The 20,599-nt window shown below is 35.8% G+C and overlaps 3 protein-coding genes and 3 non-coding genes across 9 annotated transcripts in view; all 6 read right to left on the bottom strand.

Annotated features, from left to right (window-relative positions):
* Nucleotides 1-415: 415 nt before the first annotated feature.
* LOC145893890 (small ribosomal subunit protein eS4-like) lies at nucleotides 416-3,272 on the bottom strand. The gene is made up of 7 exons (XM_082982265.1): nucleotides 3,224-3,272; nucleotides 2,930-3,007; nucleotides 2,586-2,766; nucleotides 1,833-1,930; nucleotides 1,281-1,452; nucleotides 817-974; nucleotides 416-572 (listed from the first exon to the last, which is right to left on the bottom strand). The coding sequence occupies exons 1-7, from the start codon at nucleotides 3,224-3,226 to the stop codon at nucleotides 483-485; spliced, it is 780 nt and encodes a 259-aa protein (XP_082838391.1). The 5' UTR covers nucleotides 3,227-3,272; the 3' UTR covers nucleotides 416-482.
* LOC145896439 (small nucleolar RNA SNORD18) lies at nucleotides 708-776 on the bottom strand. The gene has a single exon (XR_014401889.1). It is a non-coding gene; the product is annotated as a small nucleolar RNA SNORD18 (small nucleolar RNA).
* On the bottom strand, nucleotides 1,525-1,594 carry LOC145896438 (small nucleolar RNA SNORD18). Its single transcript, XR_014401888.1, has one exon. It is a non-coding gene; the product is annotated as a small nucleolar RNA SNORD18 (small nucleolar RNA).
* On the bottom strand, nucleotides 2,326-2,394 carry LOC145896437 (small nucleolar RNA SNORD18). Its single transcript, XR_014401887.1, has one exon. It is a non-coding gene; the product is annotated as a small nucleolar RNA SNORD18 (small nucleolar RNA).
* Nucleotides 3,273-5,385: 2,113 nt separating the features above from the next.
* Nucleotides 5,386-20,599, bottom strand: part of LOC145893898 (uncharacterized) — a 38,891-nt gene continuing 23,677 nt past the window's right edge. For all 4 annotated transcript variants that reach the window (XM_082982285.1, XM_082982288.1, XM_082982286.1 and 1 more), the window contains 5 exons: nucleotides 10,215-10,376; nucleotides 7,797-7,913; nucleotides 7,350-7,502; nucleotides 6,822-6,969; nucleotides 5,386-6,010 (listed from right to left, as the gene is read on the bottom strand). In XM_082982285.1, coding sequence (XP_082838411.1) covers nucleotides 6,946-6,969; nucleotides 7,350-7,502; nucleotides 7,797-7,913; nucleotides 10,215-10,376 — 456 coding nt within the window. In that variant the 3' untranslated portion in view covers nucleotides 5,386-6,010; nucleotides 6,822-6,945. The remainder of the gene's footprint in view (nucleotides 6,011-6,821; nucleotides 6,970-7,349; nucleotides 7,503-7,796; nucleotides 7,914-10,214; nucleotides 10,377-20,599) is intronic.
* LOC145893899 (uncharacterized) lies at nucleotides 12,100-18,681 on the bottom strand. The gene is made up of 13 exons (XM_082982290.1): nucleotides 18,462-18,681; nucleotides 17,287-17,805; nucleotides 16,511-16,770; nucleotides 16,310-16,453; nucleotides 16,112-16,257; nucleotides 15,841-15,992; nucleotides 15,743-15,779; nucleotides 15,625-15,687; nucleotides 15,522-15,590; nucleotides 13,385-15,195; nucleotides 13,149-13,313; nucleotides 12,703-12,864; nucleotides 12,100-12,487 (listed from the first exon to the last, which is right to left on the bottom strand). Exons 1-13 carry the CDS (start codon nucleotides 18,516-18,518, stop codon nucleotides 12,437-12,439), a joined length of 3,636 nt encoding a protein of 1,211 aa, XP_082838416.1. The 5' UTR covers nucleotides 18,519-18,681; the 3' UTR covers nucleotides 12,100-12,436.

Raw genomic sequence — 20,599 nt, 5'->3', positions numbered from 1 at the left:
AGGTCCGTAGTATTTTTATGCAAACCTAGTAGTTTGTACAAGAGATCCGTTCACTCCAATATTTCCAATTAGTGAAAAAAATATAGCCAACGCCTCTTTTAATGTTTTAGCAAAGGATCAGTAATATTTAATTCAGTTCCACGCGGAAGTATTTTTTCATAATCGTGTTGCAACCTGTCACATTTATTAGGGGGCAACTTTGACTGCTGATATTAAGTTGGATTTAGTAAAGAATGCCTCGCACTCCCTAAACTTATCGAAAACAGGTCATAAACACTCTCGCCTCCCAGAAAATGTCGGACAAGATTAGGTCAAATGTGCGCACGTAGCATACACTACTTTCGTGTGGAGAAGGTTCTTCAAAGAACAACCAAAGCAAAACCCCGAGTCATATTTCTCAACTGTGCAACACATACATATTTCTCTTCAATTTTTATTTCAACATGAAGCACTGGACGTAATAGCAGAGTGCTTATGCAGTTTTACTTGGATGCCAGCCTCTTGTCGCGCTCTTCGGCGATGGTGAGCTTGATTCCTTTGCCCCGAGGAAGAGAAATCATCGGCTTGTTGGCCTGGCAACGAGAAACAATTCACAGAAAAAAATTCCAATAGGCATAACAAACAGATTTAAACAAGCATAAAGAACATTGGTTGAAACCGCACGTCCGCCGTGGCGGCATCACACCAAAGGACTAACACGGTCACATTTGGTCAGTACTTCAGCTGTTGTCATGGTAACATCAAAAACACGGACCGAAGTAAACTCATCACACCAAATGCAAAACATAGTTTACTGGAAATTCCTGGCACACTGACCTGTCCGATGATGAACACATTCGACAACCTGGTGGCGAAAGTGTGTCCTTGGCTGTCCTTGACGTGGACAATATCAAAAGAGCCAGGATGACGTTCTCTGTGTTGGACAATTCCAACACGACCCAAGTTGTGACCTCCGGTTATCATACACATTTGACCTGGACAACCAAAGAAATTTTGTCATAAGCATTTCACTGTTTAGAGATGCCAATAACCCCCAGATTCTACAACCTTAAACAGTTTTATTGCTATTTAGTGTCCATGCCATGTGGATTTCCATTATTTCTTTAATTTAAACGGTAGTTCATTAAGTAAATGTGCACGTAAAGATAACTTGGAATATACTAGTCAATTGTAAAACAAGTTACAAAAGCTCAACTTACACTGCTATTATGGTTTTCTGTGTTGACTAAAATTATATTTTCAAACACGACAGATCTGTATCACAAAACACAAAATCTTACCGCTGTCAAATTTAACGAATGAAGTGATTTTTCCTGTTGCAATATCAACGACGACTGAATCATTGACCTTGATGTCAGGGTTGGGATAACGAATTGTTCTTGCATCGTGAGTAGTAAGGTAGGGGATGGCCCTCTGTGCAGTGCCAACCTTCTTCACCTTGCAGAGTTTGTACTGAACAAAGAACAGTAAAAGTATATTTAGGCCGTTCAGTGCAAAGATACAAATTATTTTACAGTTTTGCGCTTGGTCAGTACTTCATCTGTTGTCATGACATTGTCAAAAACACGGACCAGAAGCAAACTCATCACACCCAAGCACAATGTAACATGGGCCTGAGCAATTTTACCAAAAAATTCCATAACTAAGCTTTACTTTCATTCCATAACTTAGCTGTCACTTATGAATGTTTTTCTATTTTTTTTTATTATATTTAGCCTTTTTGATAGTCCTAAACAATATAACCCTATGTTGGACAAATTAACAACTTATCTTAATCGAAAAAAAAGTAAAAACAAAAAATGCTTAATTACAACAGAGTTGCACTTTTTTACCTTCGCTTCCTCATTGGTGATCCTGTGAACAGCAAAGCGTCCTTTCACATCAAAGATCAGACGGAAGTTTTCACCAGTCTTCTCAATCGTGATTACATCTAAACCATAAAGTGTTGTCGATGATATATGTAAAGCAATTTATAAACAAGCCCAGTCAGCAAAATATCATACAGCTATTACATACATAATGTTACTACATCGAGATGTTTTTAAAAGAATTTGTATTAAAACCAAAAAAAGACATTACTTTGCACAGTATGAACAATTGGAAAACAAATAACCAATAACAAAAAACAAATCTGTTTGGTCCACAAACATAAAATCCAATTACTTTGTTTGATAAAAATATCAACTGCTTATGTTTACATCGCTTCAGAGTTTACTGTAATGTTACTTAAAGGTAACATACATAATATCCTAATTTCTATCATAACATTTGCCCAAGTGGTCATGAGCTCTCATAAATGACAATTCTTTAAAGTCACATTTTTGCTTGGTCAGTACTTCTTCTGTTGTCATGACATGTCAAAAACACGGACCAGAAGTAAACTCATCACACCAAAGCACAATGTAACAATGTAGTTCTTATTGGTTTCATTCATTGCAACAGTGGAAATTGTTTGCAAAGGAAGTGTGTCATTATAGTTTTTTAACATACATATTGTAAAGTACGTTGCGATCCTCCGCGCAATTAACAGTCACCGAAAAAAGTATTTTCTTCGAAACTCATTATTAGATTAATAATCAACTTACCCATAAAACCAGCAGGATAGGTGACATCAGTTCGGACCTTTCCATCAACCTTAACCATTCTTTGCATTAAAATCCTCTTGACCTCTGTGTAGGTCAGAGCATAGTGAAGACGGTTTCTCAAGAAAATACACAGAGGAAGACATTCTCTCAATTTGTGAGGGCCAGTAGATGGTCTGGGTGCCTATTCAGAAAATTAAAGACGTTTTGTTTCATTTTTACTTTTATGACTTAACCATCACATACAAACATTACTGTATACTGGCATAATTTTTCATATTTTTTTTCATTTACTAAACAATCTTGCATACAAATAAAAACGTTACAGCAATTTTATCAATACTTACAAAGACACCAGTCAGTTTATCGAGCATCCAATGCTTAGGGGCATTAAGCCGCTTCAGATGCTTTTTCGGTCCACGCGCCTAAAACAAAACGTTTTGAAAAATTTTGCATCTACCGAGGGTAGCAACCGATGCTAATGTACAAGTCGCAATTATAAGACATTTTTGTTGTAATGCCAACTTCTTTATCATTATCATTCTTTAACTTGTAAAAATCTTCGACATTACTTTCTTATATCAGAACTAAAACCTCAAATAGACCAGATTTTCCCAGATTATTTTCAACTACCCACTCACCATCTTGTCACAGCGAAAAGGAGGACCGGGGAAATTTCTTCACACGGCTCCATGTGTCAGAAAAATTATCATAGAAACACTACAACTATGACGTCGTTAAAACATATTTTAACTGGCAGAATGCATTCTTAAGTCATTTCTTTAAATTGTATTTTAATTCGAAACAGTGCATAAAAAAATTCGCAGACCGTGTTTATTTGCCGAAATAAAACAATTCTAATTAACCCCATAATAAAACAGTTTTCTGTTTTGTGTTGTTGCAATTCTTACAAAAGCATGTGTTTAGTGTTTTTACAGTTGGATGTAAATTACCTTTGTATGCAGTCTTCTTTTACTGACAGTCTTTTGGTAAATATTTGGTCTTGAACTGCTAATTCAGAGTGATTTCTATTTCGTTTGGTATGGATAAAAGCGCAACCTATGTGGAAAAGAAGACTTGCGTAGACAGGAAGATACTTTTACACCGGGTTGCAAAGTTTTTTTCAAACTTGATCCACATATAAGCCTAAGTAACATAGAAATCTGTGCGAATATTAACGCTACGATTTCGTGTAGTATTTCAACTCAAATTTATAAACAAAAATAACAGGCGGCTGCCCTGTTTACGCCTTACCATTAAAATTCGCACAGATTTCTGTTTTACACATACTTATATGTGGATCAAGTTTGGAAAAACTTTGTGACCCGGTGTAGTAGTATTTTCCCACGTAGACAATTAAGTCCGGTACGTGCAAAGACTCTCTCTCGCGCGCGAAAAGCAGCTTGTAGCATCTGGGCACACGATTTAGCTTTATGGGCCCCTAGTGTTGCAGCAGATCAGTTTGAAATTTGTAATGAGAAAAATTCATTATCTTTACTGCTTTTTTTTCACGATCGTTTTGGGAAAGGACAACACAAGCCTCATTGCGAGAGCCCCATCTGATCGCATGCGTGAAAGAGATATGCAAAAAAGGTGATTTGCCTTCTTTCTTTTTTCGTCGTACCGGACTTGTCTACGCGGAAAATACTACTACACCAGGTCACAAAGTTTTTTCCAAACTTGATCCACATATAAGTATGCGTAAAACAGAAATCTGTGCGAATTTTAATGATTAGGCGTGAACAGGGCAACCGCCTGTTATTTTTGTTTATAAATTTAACTTGAAATACTACACGAAATCGTAGCTTTAATATTCGCACAGATTTCTATGTTACTTAGGCTTATATGTGGATCAAGTTTGGAAAAAACTTTGTGACCCGGTGTAAAAGTATCTTCCTGTCTACGCAAGTCGTTTTTATCTTTGTGACGCAATACAGTTATTTTCTGATCAGCTGACTTACCTATGTTGTGATAGTTTCTGAATCTCAAGTCAATAATCCTGTTCCCAAAGCCAAAGTGAATTCCCAAAGTGAATAAATCCTGTTCCCAAAGCCCTTTGCAATAATTCACCTGGCGACTGTTCCTCTTGTTTCCCATTGACCGTTATGGTTCTTGTGACTTACACAGGGATCTAATATTCTTCAAATTAAAAACTGTTGCCCATGGATGAGACTGTGCACAGCCAGGACTTGTGGAATCTCCTAAAAGATCTTGTGACCTACAAAAAGGGGAATATAAAAAGTCCAGGGGAGTTGCTTAGGCACTTTTTCAGCACTAGTTTTGATGCTATTGCGTAGAGTAGAGATGGGCCTTGCTCAAAACCACAAAAGAACTTATACGATTTTCTGCAGAATCCAATTACATTTTTTCTTGCTCTTTTTACTACAAATAATGTCCGACCGGGAGGATCAAATGCCCACAAGGGCCAAAAATGCACCGGTCCGGCGACCAATTTTGATCACAATGCGTAGATGATGGATCCGTCCTTTATAAAACCACAAATGAATGGGCCTTTAAACAATTTATTTTTCTGTAAATATAGCCTGTTTTAGCTGTATTTTCAGTTCAATTTTCTATGGCACCAATTAGCGACCGGATTCAAATCCCCCACGAAATTCGCCCTAGCAACAGCACACGTGCTAACTCATCCGTAAGATTTACCCCCATGCATCACTGGTTGCTTTGTGACACCATTCTCAATTTTGACAGAGAACAACAAGGTGGGCATTTCCCGCTGGCGAAACTTAGAAATACGAATATGCGCCCTTCCATAAAACTTAACAGATGCCTTCACAAATACCGCTTTCCAACTGTAAGCACTTTGTATCAAAAAAAACAAGAAGTACAACATATGTCGGGGATTCCCCATAAGCAATTGACAGCATCGGTTAAGCGCTGGGTGGCGGCATCGAGCAGCAATGATTCACAATAACGATTGCACAAAAACCAACATTCAATGTTCAAATATTTACAACATAAACCTTCCACTTCCACCCGCTATAACTTCATCAAACCCATAGATAGATACGGATTTGTTTGAAGAAAATATAAAAAAACGTGCGCCGATAAAACCGAACAGTAGTTGGTGGAAGATCGGTTGTTCAGAGCAGGAGACAAAAATATTCGTGTATCAAAGACGTCCTTGATTATAAGCAACACAAACAGCCAAAAGCGACAATTTCAACGAAACCAGATACATAGAGACGCATTTTTTGTTTGGCAAAGAAGTAAAAATGAGAGTTATGGAGACAAACGGAATTAATACGTACATTGTTAATACAAATAACACAGAGAAGTTGGATAAAGCACAGAAAAATGTGAAGAATATTTACGAAGTATTTGGGAATATTTCGTCTTCGTGACATGAAGTAAAAAGGTTTATTGGTGAGAAGTGACAGAAATCCCTGTTGATTCTGGCAGCAAACAGCCTGAAGTAATATATTGTTACTTGTCGTTCAACAGAGCTCAGCGCATTTCTATTTTAGTAAGATATCGATGAGAAACACTGAACTTTAGAGTGGAATGGTCAGAATATTACGATACCGATGATATAAGTTAATTGAATTTTGAATGAGTTTTGTCGCCTGGTTGTAAATCTCAGGCCTTCATTCCCGTATTTAAAAGTCACCCGATAACAGCAAGGTTTCATAATATTTATGTGGTATTTTGTAAAGTTCGATCATCAAAAGTTTCGTTACCAACTTTACTGACATGAAACGATAATCGTTACTTTCGCACTAACCTTCATACAGAGTTGCGGAAAATTACAAACGGTTTGGAAAGTTTTTTGAACTTGAGGTCAAAATAAACGATGTCACAGAGATTTCTAGATTTTTGTGAACTCCAAATGCCGTATAGGACTTTTGATAAATGTAAATTTGCAAACACCCATATTTCACATTCTTATTGTTTGTGATAACAATGTTGTACTGAAGGAACAACCGACCACTAAAAATGTCGTAAGCACAGAGAAACTACGGTGCAACTAACATTTAAAGTGAAAAATGTTGAAACGCTTCTGGTACTATAAGTCAGTTGAGATTATTGAAATAAATCCTCGGACGTGGTCCTTAACCAAACAATGGTTTCCTAAACATATAAACGAGACTGACTGTGATGCACCACCTTGTGGTCAGACAGTTGTGGGAGTTGAGTAAGAGATTTTACGAGTTAGAAATCCGCTGCTTCAAAAATTTTTTTAATATTTTTGCGAAAAAAATAATTAGGACATTTTCTTACCGGTTTAGGAGGGAGTTGATCTCCACAAAGTAATTCCAATCGATCAATCATATTTACTTGCATTTGTTAAACCCAAATATAAGGGATGGATTGAAGTGGAGAGTAGGAGTTAGAGATTCACTTCTTACAAAAATGTCAACTTTGGCTTCTACAATACAACGGATTGGTTATTTCATGCATCGTTTAACTATAATAACAGTAGTGTTGATGAAAGTTTTGTTGTGATTTCATGAAGCAAATATTTTGTGACGTGTATATATTTCCATAAACGCAACATCCACTCAAACATAACAAAATACTTCTATTCAGTGTGTGTTTGTGTGATTTTATTTTAAATCTAAAGCCACATAAACTATAAGTATTGGGTGATGTCGACTTTCTTTATATTAACCCAGTGGTGGCAACCTAAGGCTTGCACATGACACAAGCCTTAATACAAGACAACCCATGAGGTAAACATATTATTATCGTGTTAGTATCAAATAGCAATGATAGTTTGTTCGTGGAACAAATAGTTTTCATACTTACAGGGTCTGGCAGGTTTTTAAATTTCCCTTCGAAGGCGCCATCTATCCAGTCACGACCAACTATAAGTTCATCTTGTATATTGTGAACACACTTGAATAAGGTTTCGGCCGCATCACCATATATGTCACTCCATCCCAGATTTAACTTCCTTATCTGAAAATAAAAGGAAGACTTCGGAAATTAGTTCAGACAAAAGTGACATTAAATGTTTAGAACAAATATTATTGCTGGTAAAATATTAAAAACATCGACCTATCGGGTCTTATCAGTGCAGCTAGCGGCTAACTCGCCATAGATAGATTATTCCATTTTGTGTGCACCACTGTCTGCAACTCACTGATCATTATTGGCTCATTGCATGTACATTTTTACGAAAAGCTGTTTTTTGTGAAATGTCTTACTAAAAGCTTCATAAAAACGACAGATTGTATAATTGCGTTATCTTACTGAAAGATTAAACGTGTGTTTTTGCGGTGGCGTGTGCACCATAGATTTCTTGCGTTTACTTCGTAAGATATTGCTTCTATATGGAGTCGTGTGAACGTGGGATCTCTGCTTGAACACCTGAAAAACGAGTATCGAGTTCATAAAGGAACGTGAATACGTCGGGGAGATATCATTTTTGCTAGTTTTAAGAGAACCGCGGGCCTCTCCGCACAAGCGCATACTGGTAACCGACTCATTCTGACAGGTATCTGTCGTTTCGATTTGCGAACTCCATCGCCCACAAGCGTGCTGTAGTGCGTGCACTGTATACAAGAGCGGAAACCTTAGTTTCAGAGGAAGAGGCTCAAAAACAGGAGGTTCGTAATGTGCAGAGTGTGCTTTCAGCGAATGGCCACCCTTGTTCGTATCTGCGCTAAAACCAAGATTCCTCGCCTTAAAGTGACGAAGGGTGTGGTTGTGTTGCTATATTTTTCAAGGTGTTTGAACGCCCGCCCAGAACGGAAAAATCTGAAACGTCATAGGCTTTACTTTAATCGTCCAGTGTGCTTGTGGAGATGTGTGGTTGTACGTTGATGCGCATTTTCGGCTTGCTTACACATTTCGTCGTTCTTCTTCCACCCCATTTTTTGTGTTTTTCGCGCTTTCTTATATTTACTGTGTTGTTTACATTCACACACTTTGTCCTGAAGAGGGTCGATTGCACGAAGACAAAAACGTCATCAAACAAATTTTAACAAAAGAGCTTTAAAAATTGACTGAATAATGCTTGAATGTAATTGGAACAAATTTGTTTTTAACTGAATACACAATTATGCGGAAAAAGAGTGATTTTTGTATGTAAGTTTCCGAGCTAAAAGATATTGCTTGGGAGTCTGGGCCGCTTATACCCCCCTCCCACTGAATACGACTATGCGTGTTGGTATCATATGATGCACTGTGCAGTGTTACTGAGGGTAACGTTACCGAAAGCTGAAACGCATGTTTTGCGGTGGTGCGTGCGCTATAGTTTTAGTTGCTTTTACTTTGAAGTAAGGTCCTTAATATATTTAGAACCAAATAAAGATATGAATAAATACGCATTTTCCTAGTCAAAGAAAATTGTAACTAAAATGTCATTTTTTTTATCTGAAGTTGCCCAATGCCACCCTGAGTAAATTTTAAGTGTTCAAGGTAATAGTTATTGCTTGGAAGTCCGGACCTACTGGATCCCACTCACCTAAACTTAGATACGCCTATGTATGCTGGTATCACAAGCTTAATGTATGAGGTGTCATGTAACAGAAAATATACTGTTTGGGTTCAACAATAACATCATATTGATAATAAAGTTTGCTAAAAAAACGTTATTTCACACAAATATAACGATGTTGAATTCCGAAGCATTACATCAGAATTACTTCAACATTGTAATTTGTGAGAAATTACTGCTAATAAGGTTTTCAGCAATATCATGTGACCTGTTGTCATATAAACCCAGAAGAAGTTTGAATGTTCGTGTTAGAACACTATAAAAAGGAAGGCCAACTACTGTTTGTTCTTTTATGACGTTTAACACCGTCACGCTTGAGTAACACTTGATTAGACTTACCTGACATACGTTTCACTGCACAGTTACGTGGTGAAAAATATCATATTTTCTTTTATTTAATACGCGTAACCTCAACAAAACAATGGAAAACCAGTTGGATTTGCCAGAGGAGGTCATTAGGGATACTTTATTCGAAAATATGGATAATGCGATACTTCAGTAACAGAAAGACACTGATTTTAAGTCCAATTCGTTGCAGTCCGCCACCAGTTTCCGTCACGAAAATTTAACTGCAATCGCGGACGCTCTATTCTTAACTTCAAATGAAAATGGTACAGCCCTTGCGAAGAAGTTGTTGGAATCTTATTTGATTGACTAAAAAATGATGAAATTTTCGGAAAATTTCCATTGATGTGCAGCGATGCTCATAAGTATTTTGTTGAGGGCGTCAGCAACTCGTTAGCTGCATAATGCACCGAAACATGAGTGCAAGCTCACTTGATGGCGTTGAATGGGAAACCAAGCAATTGGATACGAGATCTCCTAGCCTCAGAATTACACAATTACACAACCACAAAACTTTCCTTCTGCACCGCATTTGATGTATCATTCATGCGTGACCAGAACAATGAGTTGACCTTCCTTGGTATTGTGTTCTTTGGTGTTACAAGTTATCGTGAAATGGTAATCATTAGTGTGGAACGCTTTAGATAATAAAACATTTTAGGATTCTGCCAGAATTCAAGACAAGGTAGTGCAACCAGTATTGTTGTTTTAATTCAACTTTTGTTCAAACAGAATAAAGTTAGGTGTGGTGAACGAATCCAGAAAATCCAAGTGTTTCGTGACCCTAAAAACTTTGGAAACCACTGGTCTAACATAAAACTTACTGGTTTCCCAAGTTGTGATATGGAATTTGCAATCTTACAGATTCCACGACTTGTCATGTCACAACCCTCCAGAGACAGATCCTCAATCCACTGAATACATGAAGCAATAGCAGATGCACTTTCATCATCAACTGTGTTGTAATCAAGATTCAACGACGTCATCTGAAACAAATTAAAAGTGTTTATGTCAACAATATCATTGTATTAATTATGACGTCACAGGGGCAGAACGATCACTTAGTGAATTTAATCGTTAGCTCAGTCAGTCAGAGAATGAACCCGAATTACACATGGCACCATCTTAATAACACGCTTGTGACTCGGGTCGCAGTTATAAGCTTGTAATGCCACAAGACCCAATAAAATCAAATGGCTTATTACAAGAAATAACCAAACTTATTGACGATTTTAGATCGGACATTCTAGTTAAAGGGGAGTTTACAAATATGTGTAAGGAATTTTCTTCCATTAATATGATTTAGTATTACTGTTTCTTGTGATCGAGCTTTACAAACTACCAATGTCTGCGTCAGCGCAACTTTTGCAACAAAAGACGGATTGTCTAACTGAATTACACAAAACTGAAATGCATATTTTGCGGTTATTTTGTAACTGTTTCCGTTTGAATATTCATTTCTGTTACTGTACATGTAATCCAGGTGTTTGCAAAGCAAAGTGATATAAACAAAGGGCTATGCTCAACGTTAAGTGACGGAAAAAAAATAATTTTGAGTGGTCATGGTTTTGCAATACTCTCTGTTTGGTTTTCTTTTTTTTTTTGATAACTTGTCCACAAAAAATACATACCTTATGTTTTATAGCACCCACAACTTCTTGAATTGCAGAGTTACTGACATTTGTCATGGTAAGTTCAAGTGTTGAAGGAAATAAATGTAAGACACATGACAAAGCACAAGCTTCTTCATCACCATCCACTGTAAGCTGGTTTGGGACGGAATTAAACTGTGCACAATCAAATAAGTTGGGTTGAGTTTTCAGCAATTACCACTAGATAACAAACTTACATCAAAAAATTACATTTGGTTTAAAAATTTTGCATGAAATTTTATCATAACAACTTTCTGTGGACAAGTAGAATTATTTGCTTAAAGATAAAGAAAATTATTAGAAAAGATCAAGTTAATGCACATTTTTAGAAAAATAACACATTAAACTTTCCACTTACTTTAAATGTGGATTTAACATACTTTTCAACCAATATTTCTGGTTCCATTAAACCCTGAAAAATATTTATTTAGCAAACATAAAACTTAATAAGCAATGTGGAGCCAATAATATGAATTTGTGTATAAGCTGCAGACAGATGGCCACTGTTTCGACCTAAAAGGTCTCATCAGTGCAGCTGGTGTGACTATCAGACGACTTTGCTGACCAAACGGCCAAGCAAAGACTTCCACTTTGTGGTGACTGATGAGACCTTTTAGGTCGAAACAGTGGCCATCTGTCTGCAGCTTATACATAAAACTTAATGTTGGACTGAGAAGCAACAACTATGTCCAAAGCCTACTTCTTTTAACCATCACAACATCAAACATTCTTTATGCTACATACATGCTTTTTCTGACAGGGTCATACTATAGTCATGCAAGTTCAGTATATTTAGATTAATAAAGTAATTTTTCACAAAAAGATACCAACCTGGATTGTTTGTTTTATTGCAATTTCACTTTACCTTTATCATATCTGGAAATACATCAACTTTTCCACATGCTTTAATTCCTTCTTCTGATATTTTGAACTTTGTTGCAATTAGCTTTTTAACATGGTTGAAAAGCAATTTTAGACAAGATATTGAAATTGGAAGTCCATTGATATCAAGAAAGTCCATCTAAGTAAAAACAAAACTAAAAATTAGGGCCGACACGTGAAAATTAGGGCCGACACGTGTTCGACAGACAGTCCCAAATAAAAAGTATCAAAGTCCATCAATTGAATAACTACTGTACAATAAGAGACCCCTTTTGTGAAATACTTGTTTCATTTTTAGCTAATTAACACATTCATTATTTATTTTTGTCCCAAATCCCCGTAAAAGCTAACTCATTTTTATCTAAAACCACATAGCATTCATCATTTATTTATTTTATTTTTTGTTGAAAACCGCATTCTTTTATCGAAAACGCTTCGCAGTAAAACGTAGCAACAAAACTGGCCATTATTTCCAAACATGTGGCACTGTTACAAAAAAGTGCCATTTTTCATTAAATCTGAGCCAAAGAGGCATAGCAAGACACTGCATACAAAGATGAAACCTGTAATCAAAATTAGCATAATTTATAGTCAGGTTTTATCAAATACAATGTTTTTATTAACAATATGCCTGTTTGTTCTAATGCGTTACTTTCTAGGCTTTTTTTAATTTTTATTTGGCACACATGATAATTTTTCTCTCAATGTTCGACACCCAATAAAACATCAACACACAGGTAAATATTTAAACACAAACATATATTTTTTAAGAACTTACAGGTTGATCAAGCTTGTATATAGTTGTTGCAAGTTGTGTCATTGAAGTACAGCTTACTTTGCATCCACTTAATGAGAGACTTTTTGTAACTTTTGTAAATGAAGCTATTGCATTTGCACTTTCATCACCAACTGTAAAACCTCTCAGCACCAGTGATCGTAACTAGAATAAATATAATATATTGTTGTTATAAAGTACATGTACACAGCAGTGTAGCACAAAATATAATTAAAAGTAATAACTTGTACATCAGTAGCAATTGCATTTAGGACAAAAACAGATAACTATGTTGTTTGCAGGCTTAAACTTATATTCAATATTACCATTTATTGTGGTAAAGAGCCTGTGCCACATATTGAAAGACAATTTTATTGAAACATTTCTGCATGATAGTTAAAACTACAATATAATGTATATCAAATTTACCTGAAAATAAGTTCACTTACTTTTGCCTGGTTAGGTGTTGCAAAATGTTCAGCAAATCTTTCAAGAAATTTGTAAGAGTCTGATGACTGAGCATCAACTATTAACTGCCCCTCAATTGCTGAACAACTTCTGGCCAAATCCTTCATTACTTCATTGGTTATGGCTGATTGGCTGATTGAGAAGTCCTTACATTGAATAAAAATATTTGTTCCATATTGTTAAGTTTTGGTTATCTCAGATCAAGATATTGTTATACCTGAATATTGTGGTTTGTTTGCTTTAACAAAACTTCCAAACTTCCATGATAAAATTTACAACTTTCTGCAACTTTAATGTTACAAGACTTTTTTGTATTGCTAAATACACAACCAATGCTGTAAGCATCAGTTGGAAGTATGTTTCCAGTTAAAGTAAATGTTTCTGGCAACAAATGAAGACAGTATGTGTAAAATGTTGCATCATCAACTTCATGTAACCACGAACAAATTTGCAAAAGTTTTTTTTCCTTAACTTTACTTTTTTTTCTCTTAACTTTACCTTTTTGTAGTTGGCCATGGCAAAACTCCTTGAGTAGGTTTTTCTTTTCAGTCATTTCTCTACACTTTGTGTCACTGAAACAAACTTTTGCAACTTCACTAACCTTGTCATTGCAAAGACCAAAAACAAACTTTGCAACAACTTCCCATCTGTTTGTTTCGAGTTCAGAAAGTAGTTTGGAAAACTCATCAACACACAAAAAAAAGACAAGGTAACAACCAGTGAAATATTCTTGCCAAATCAAATGTGAAAAGTTGCTCCTAATTTCAGAATCCAAAAACTTCATGTTCCAATTTTCTTCAGTAACAAATGAAACTAGAATCCCAGTTAATGTGCTTTGCTCAATGCCCACTGCTTTAAAGTCAGCTGCACTAAAAACATACTTTCTGTATTTAAAGCCATTCCAAGCCAATTCACACATTTTGCCCAAATATTCTTGCTTGTATTTTTCTTTCTGGCAATTTTCCATTTCTGTTTTCTCGCCCCTAATAAAGTCCTGCTTAAAATAGTATTTGAATCCATTTGCAAAAACATGAGTAAGAGAGTGAAATCGACCATCACCACATTCTTTAAGATTTTTCCAGATGACAAAAGCGATAAAAATGCATTTTGCTGGGACATAGCAAGAATATAAAAAGTTCGGATTGCCTTTTATGACATTCCACACTTCAGCCCCCCCATCTCTACAAATCTGGTTGCAAAGATTTTCTTGGGATTTTTCATTAAGACCCATAACCTCAGCAACAAATAATGGTCGATGTTCTGCTTCAATATCAAAAAAGTGCTTCTGTCGTGAAGTGAAAACCTTCTTTGCATTTTGAAGCAGTTCACCCCTCATAAGAGCATAGAGATAATGCAGAGGTTTGTTCCGCTCTGTTGAAACCACTTTTTTGTATCTTAGTTTCCATTCAGTTGTAGCTTCATCGAGTCCATCTACTGTAATTAACACATTTTTGGATTGGGTTAGTAGGTGGAGAAATGATTCTTCCTTGTGTTCTTTAATAGGTGATTCAGTGCACAAGTCGGTTGTCAAAGAATAGTTAAGCAAAAATTTTACGAATGTTGTGGATGTATCAAAGTCAATGTTTTTCACAGAAATGTAAAAACAATATTGGGCTATATCAACATTTTTCATTGCACCATCCATTGCCTTTTCAGTTATTACCTTGGATAGTGTGGTTTTTCCAATACCTGGTTGTCCAATTAATGCTACAATGTTTGTAAATAGGGGCTGTTTTCTATCTTCTGCAGCTATTTCCGCTCTTGCAAACAGTTCCTCAACTGATACTTTACTATCCTGTTTTAAATCTATTGTCTCATAATCTTGACTCCTGTTGTAATGTCCATCTTCATCACTGTAGTGTGTTTTCTTTGTAAGCATGTTTGGAGGCTGAACTATTTTGAATGGTTTATCTGTTATGTCCAGTTCACAAACTTCAATATGCTGCTGAGTCAACATTTGAAAACTTTTGTTGCTGCAATGGTTTTTAGCACTTCTTTGTAACAAATCTTGAATCAGCTGGAGGTCATCTAAAATAAAATTATGACACAGAATTTGCACATGTTACATGTCTAAGAAAAATGAACTGAAATGACAAAATAAATGATAAATAAAAACATGGATTAACACACTAAATATTATTTCAAGGATAGCTTATTCAACTACTAGTTGATTTATAAATAAGTAAGCAACCAAAGAAACGTTATGTGATAAATCCTAAGTCACTTGTTTTAAAATTTTGAAAATATTCATTTTAAGCCATACAGCTATCAGGGGATTAGGAGAGTTATTAACTCTTTATCAACACATTACAAACTTATTACAACAAAGTCTGGCCGTTTTTTATACTACTTACCCTGGCTGAGTTCACCATTTTTGTTGTCAATTGAAGTGTTCCCATAATTGTCTGCAATATTTAATGTAACTTTATAAAACCCAAAACAGAGTTACTTCCTTACTTGTAACCACATCACGCCCTGCTGTGTTAAATGTGTTTCCTGCTACAGTACTATCAGATATTTCTGTAAACAAAAATATTAGTAAATTTTGAATAAGGACAAACTATTTGCAAATTACCTGTTTTGTTCGAAGAAAGTTTGGAGTTGCCTTGTGTCTATAAGTGCATTTTTTTTCATTTTGAAAGCAGAAGCAGTCATACACAAATTTAAACTTACATGATTTTGAGTATTTTGGTCCTGGCCTCGACTTTGTACTGCTTTGTCTTCTTTTATAAACAATCCTTCATTTGATACTTTGTTGTCTTCCTTTACCGCAATTGCCGCAGAAGTCAGCCTTTCATTGGAATTTCCATTTCCGCTGCTATCTTCTGTGAAAAGCAAAAAAATAACTTCAACAAACTGTTTGTAAACCTAGTAGCAGTTTATATCATGACCTTTACGCAGAAATCTGGGAATATTTTTTAAGATTTGTTTGCTTTGTTCATACCTGATTGTTGTGGAGTTTGCTGCCCAATGTCTGGTGGATGAGGATTTCTATCCGATGATCTTTGAGTATTATCAACATATGCTGAGGAAGTAGATCCAATGCTTGGAATTCTATCAACTTGCATTGTTAAGGAGCGTTGCTGGTTTCTAGAAAATAAAATGTAGAAACATATTTTTACCAAATACAACAGCAACTTACCTTGGACAAACACCCTGGTTGCCTACATTTGATTGCGTTCCATGATTATACGCACTTGTTTGACAAACAGATAAAAAATCTGGATTCTGAGAAACTGTTGATTGTTGAAAATACCCCGATGATGAAGGGGGAGTTTGACGTCTGCTATAAAGCTCACTGTGAGGATTGTAACTTTGGAGAAGGGTTGGATTGTGGAAATACCTCAATGCAGATGTGTGTGATTGAGGTGGTACATTACCATGTTGTGCAGAGGAAGGTTGAACTGCTTGCTGCAAAACATCAACATAGTGAGGATTTGTTTCTTGCTGGAAACTGTGTTGAAAATTCTGGTGTTGTGGAAATCTTGGATATTGGTTGAAGGAATGCAGAACATTGTTTGGGGGAACTGCTGAAGATTGCTGATACATTTGTTGATTTGGAACTTGGTAATTGTAAGGACCACTCAGGTAATTTATTGCATGCTGCAACAACATCAGAATATTGTCAAGTTTCAAAACATCATAACATGGTTGAAAGCATAATTCACTTTCTTGCATTTGGAAGTCTAAACCCGTAACCTAACATTTGTGAAAAAACATACACCACAAAATCACCAATGCTCAATTGCATGGAATAAATGATTTATCCAGTTTAAGTGAAATGTTAACCTTAATGTGAAATTAACACAGTCCTACATTTCTTTTAAAATATGAAACTGTAGATGGACAAAAAGAGATAAAATTAAACAAATTTTTTTCTTCTTATGTTTGATGCACAAAAAAAAGTCTGACACATGACAACAAATTAAATTGTTGAAATACATTAGGACTATCTTGCTTTATCATGACATTATATTTAAGTCATTTCAAAAAGCATAATATTATAATAGCTAATTCAAAAAGATAATAGCTAACATCCCCAACACCCATGGGTGTGAGAACAACTCATACGATAAAAACCATTTTTATTGAAGAAAGTAAGCTTGTACAAGAGTTAACCTGGTTGGATTGCTGGGGAATCTGCTGGTGTGGAAAGTATTGGGTTTGGTTAAAAGCTGGTACATTGGTCGCCTGTGGGATTCCTTGACCTGGTTGTGTTGACTGAAGATTATAAGGTTGTTCACGATGGGAATTCCCCCATGCTTGTGGATATTGTTGGTTATAGAATGGATACCTCCCACCATAATGTTGGTAAGGAGCCTGTGGTATTACAGTATATCCTGTGGTATTAGGGTAAGGTTGTGGGGGTTGAGGAGTGTAATGAGGTTGAGGATGCCTCAATTCTGATGGATGGCTTTGAGGTGTTGCATGAAGATGAGATGTTGAAGGTGCACTAAGATAATGAGAGGTTACATCCAGGTTGGGTTGCCAAACAGCGGATTGCTGGGGTGTTTGTGGTCGAGGAAAATTTTGGGTTTGGTTGAAAGCTGGTACATTGGTTGCCAGTAGGATTCCTTGACCTGGTTGTGTTGATTGTTGGTTGTTTGTTCGTTCAGCATCAAGAAATGAAGATAAATCCTACAACAACATTCAGTCTCATAAAAAAGTTTTCATTACTAGTAGATTTTAGAACGAAGGGTCAAGATATTTGTTTCCAGGACAGTCAATGTTGGGGTTTCTACAAAATCTTTCAAAATGTATTTTGAGGTCCATCGAAAATGTTCATGAGAATAATTACCACAAACAATGTTACTGACACAAGCACATGTAAAATAGTGACAAAGTGGCAATATGTATTTCAAGTAGTCATGCATACAATAGGCTGGACAGAATTTTACAAGATATAGTTTCACCGAAAATGCCTCTGTTGGTGCTTTCTTGCTTACATTCATAACACATAAGTTGACATTCAGGACATAAACTGCTACAAATAATGAAATGTCACATTAAAGAAGCATTTTTTCAAACAACCAAAAATTTCTTGTAGTGGTGTAAGGTTGCAAATGAAATATTTCGGCCTACTTTTAAGGTGTAACGGTTAGATTTTTAGTGTGTCAGAAAAATTATTGCTATACCATTCGCTTGTGTTTTTTCACCATTTCTACATTGGAAATACTCACAAGCTTTCTTTTTATTCATGGTAGCTTAAATTTTTACGAAAAAAGTATATACTAAAAGTGTGTGTTTTAGGAAAAATTTTAACTTCACTGAAAGCATGTGAAGTCCTGCCATACCTGGTTTGCTTGGTACTGGTCATTGTTTAAACTTTCCTGATCATAATTCCAATCCATTCAAGTTAATGTATGTCAACAAGCATGACCATATTTGACTGATTCCATTCACAAAAGGGCAACAAATGATGCATGGCAACTGAATCCAGTGTATAAAAGGAAGGAAACAGTCAAAGGGTAACAGTTTTGATCTTCAATCGACTACATTTAATTTAATTTGGTTTATCTTTAAAAAATTAAAGTGATATACAAACAACATGTACAAGTTTAGTAAATAAAATGCAATCCATGGTTCCAAATTCATATCAACAAAGGGTCTGACGCATAATGCTGCAGATAAAGACTGACCAAAATTGCATTACTTTAGACAAGAGTTATTCACTAAAACTCGTGTAGCACAACCCATTAACCTCACAGTTTTGTTAGAGCGTACAACTAAATCAGAAAATTTTTGGAAATTTAAAATGTTTTGCTAAACTTTCTAAAGTGACCTAGAGAATTTGGAAAACATGTTTATAATTTGATTCAGAGTTTTTTGTTTCATATGCTGCGATTTATTCAATAGTAAACATGCAGAACAGGTTAGTTGCGTCCAATTCCAGACGATTTTCTTCAACCAAACGTAAATTTTATTTTTTAGTGCTTGGTTCTTATATTCTTCGACAATTTTGGCTTTGCCAAAACAAAATAATTCCAGAAAATGATTTTACTGCAGCGTTACACGCGTTTTATTGAAGAACTCCTATCTAAACTAATGCATTTTTCGACAATCTTCTAGAAGATAATGAAAATTGTATTTTATTGCTTTTGATTGTTTAACCAACATTCTTTCATTAACGCATGTCACTCTTTAATTCGCCTAGTCACGATACTCGTGCGTTATTAATCTGATAAGCCGGCTCCTGCACGTGAGAAAAATTAATCTTGATCAGCTTCTAGTGACCGGAATTTTTACGATTCTTTGTTATTCACTTTATTGCTTAATACTGCTCTTCTGGCAAGCAATAAAATATGCCTGGCAGCATCAGTAACAATTTACTTTGTTATTTACGTTTGTTTTATGACATTTTTACCCGGTCAACTCGCCTAAAACTGAGTCTATATAATTGAACGATTGGGCTGCAAAGCCAGACAGTTTCTGAACCTTAACATTGAACATTTTTACTGTCTCACTCACATCATTGGATTTACTCGAACTGCATCATTAAAATTGCATCTTTTATTGTGAATATTCGAAGGCTTTATTAATTTTAATACAACCCAGTAATTACTAATTGCACAGTGTTGGAGTCTTTTTGGAGTCATAGTTAGGTTTTGTGTTATCACTGAGTAAACATAACATAAACCCAACAATCTTTACCTGCAGCATTGTGACGTCAGACCCATCCGCGAAGTCGAAACCATGAATACACGATATCATATAGCGAGTCTGGTGTATTTTTAGCACCACACCTAATATCTCGGCTATCCCCAGCAGTACAAACCGAAATCCGGAAACCTACACTCATTATAGGTCTTTCGAAATAAACGACAAAACTATACAGACAAAGAATGCCGTCTGCTAACAAAACATGGAGCATTACCGCAAAAACTGAAAACAACAACTTAAAATACTAAAGTGATATAAAAGAGAAGGTGACCCATCTTCAGAATTCAGAGGAACTTCAACTTGAGAAAACCAGGGTAATCCCCAGGCGGTTGTTTTGGAATTTTTTCTCTTTCGATTTTAGCCTCGAACAGGCTTTTTATTCTATTAACACACCGGGATTCGAACCCACGATATCCTGCCCAAGAATCCCGATTAGGATTCTTGTTGGTATTTAGGTCGGGTGCTTGGCCGAAGTTGTTACCTTTCTGGGCCTCTCAAGGTCAAGCAGCTTGCTACCGAAATTGTGGCAACACGCATGTTTTTCCTGGCCTAGTTCTGACCACTCCGCATGTTGCCTGGAAGATACTTTTACACCAGGTCACAAAGTTTTTTTCCAAACTTGATCCACATATAAGCCTATGTAACATAGAAATATGTGCAAATATTAACGCTACGATTTCTTGTAGTATTTCAACTCAAATTTTTAATCAAAAATAACAGGCGGTGTCCCTGTTCACGCCTAATCAATAAAATTCGCACAGATTTCTGTTTT

Source organism: Ascidia mentula, chromosome 3 (genome assembly GCF_947561715.1).
Source record: "Ascidia mentula chromosome 3, kaAscMent1.1, whole genome shotgun sequence".
Lineage (NCBI taxonomy): Eukaryota > Metazoa > Chordata > Ascidiacea > Phlebobranchia > Ascidiidae > Ascidia > Ascidia mentula.
This window is presented reverse-complemented; position numbering and strand designations above follow the sequence as displayed.

Bases quoted from the DNA above. Each gene is read 5' to 3' on its own strand.
- LOC145893890 (XM_082982265.1), bottom strand. The intron at 975-1,280 runs GTAAGATTTTGT...TTGGTTGTCCAG, and splicing joins ATTCGTTAAATTTGACAGCG to GTCAAATGTGTATGATAACC. The intron at 573-816 runs GTCAGTGTGCCA...TCTCGTTGCCAG, and splicing joins ATGTGTTCATCATCGGACAG to GCCAACAAGCCGATGATTTC.
- LOC145893899 (XM_082982290.1), bottom strand. From the start codon at position 18,518: ATGGATTGGAATTATGATCAGGAAAGTTTAAACAATGACCAGTACCAA. The intron at 16,258-16,309 runs GTAAGTTGCTGT...TTTATTTTCTAG, and splicing joins AACCAGGGTGTTTGTCCAAG to AAACCAGCAACGCTCCTTAA. The intron at 12,865-13,148 runs GTAAGTGAACTT...TATTTATTCTAG, and splicing joins CAACACCTAACCAGGCAAAA to TTACGATCACTGGTGCTGAG.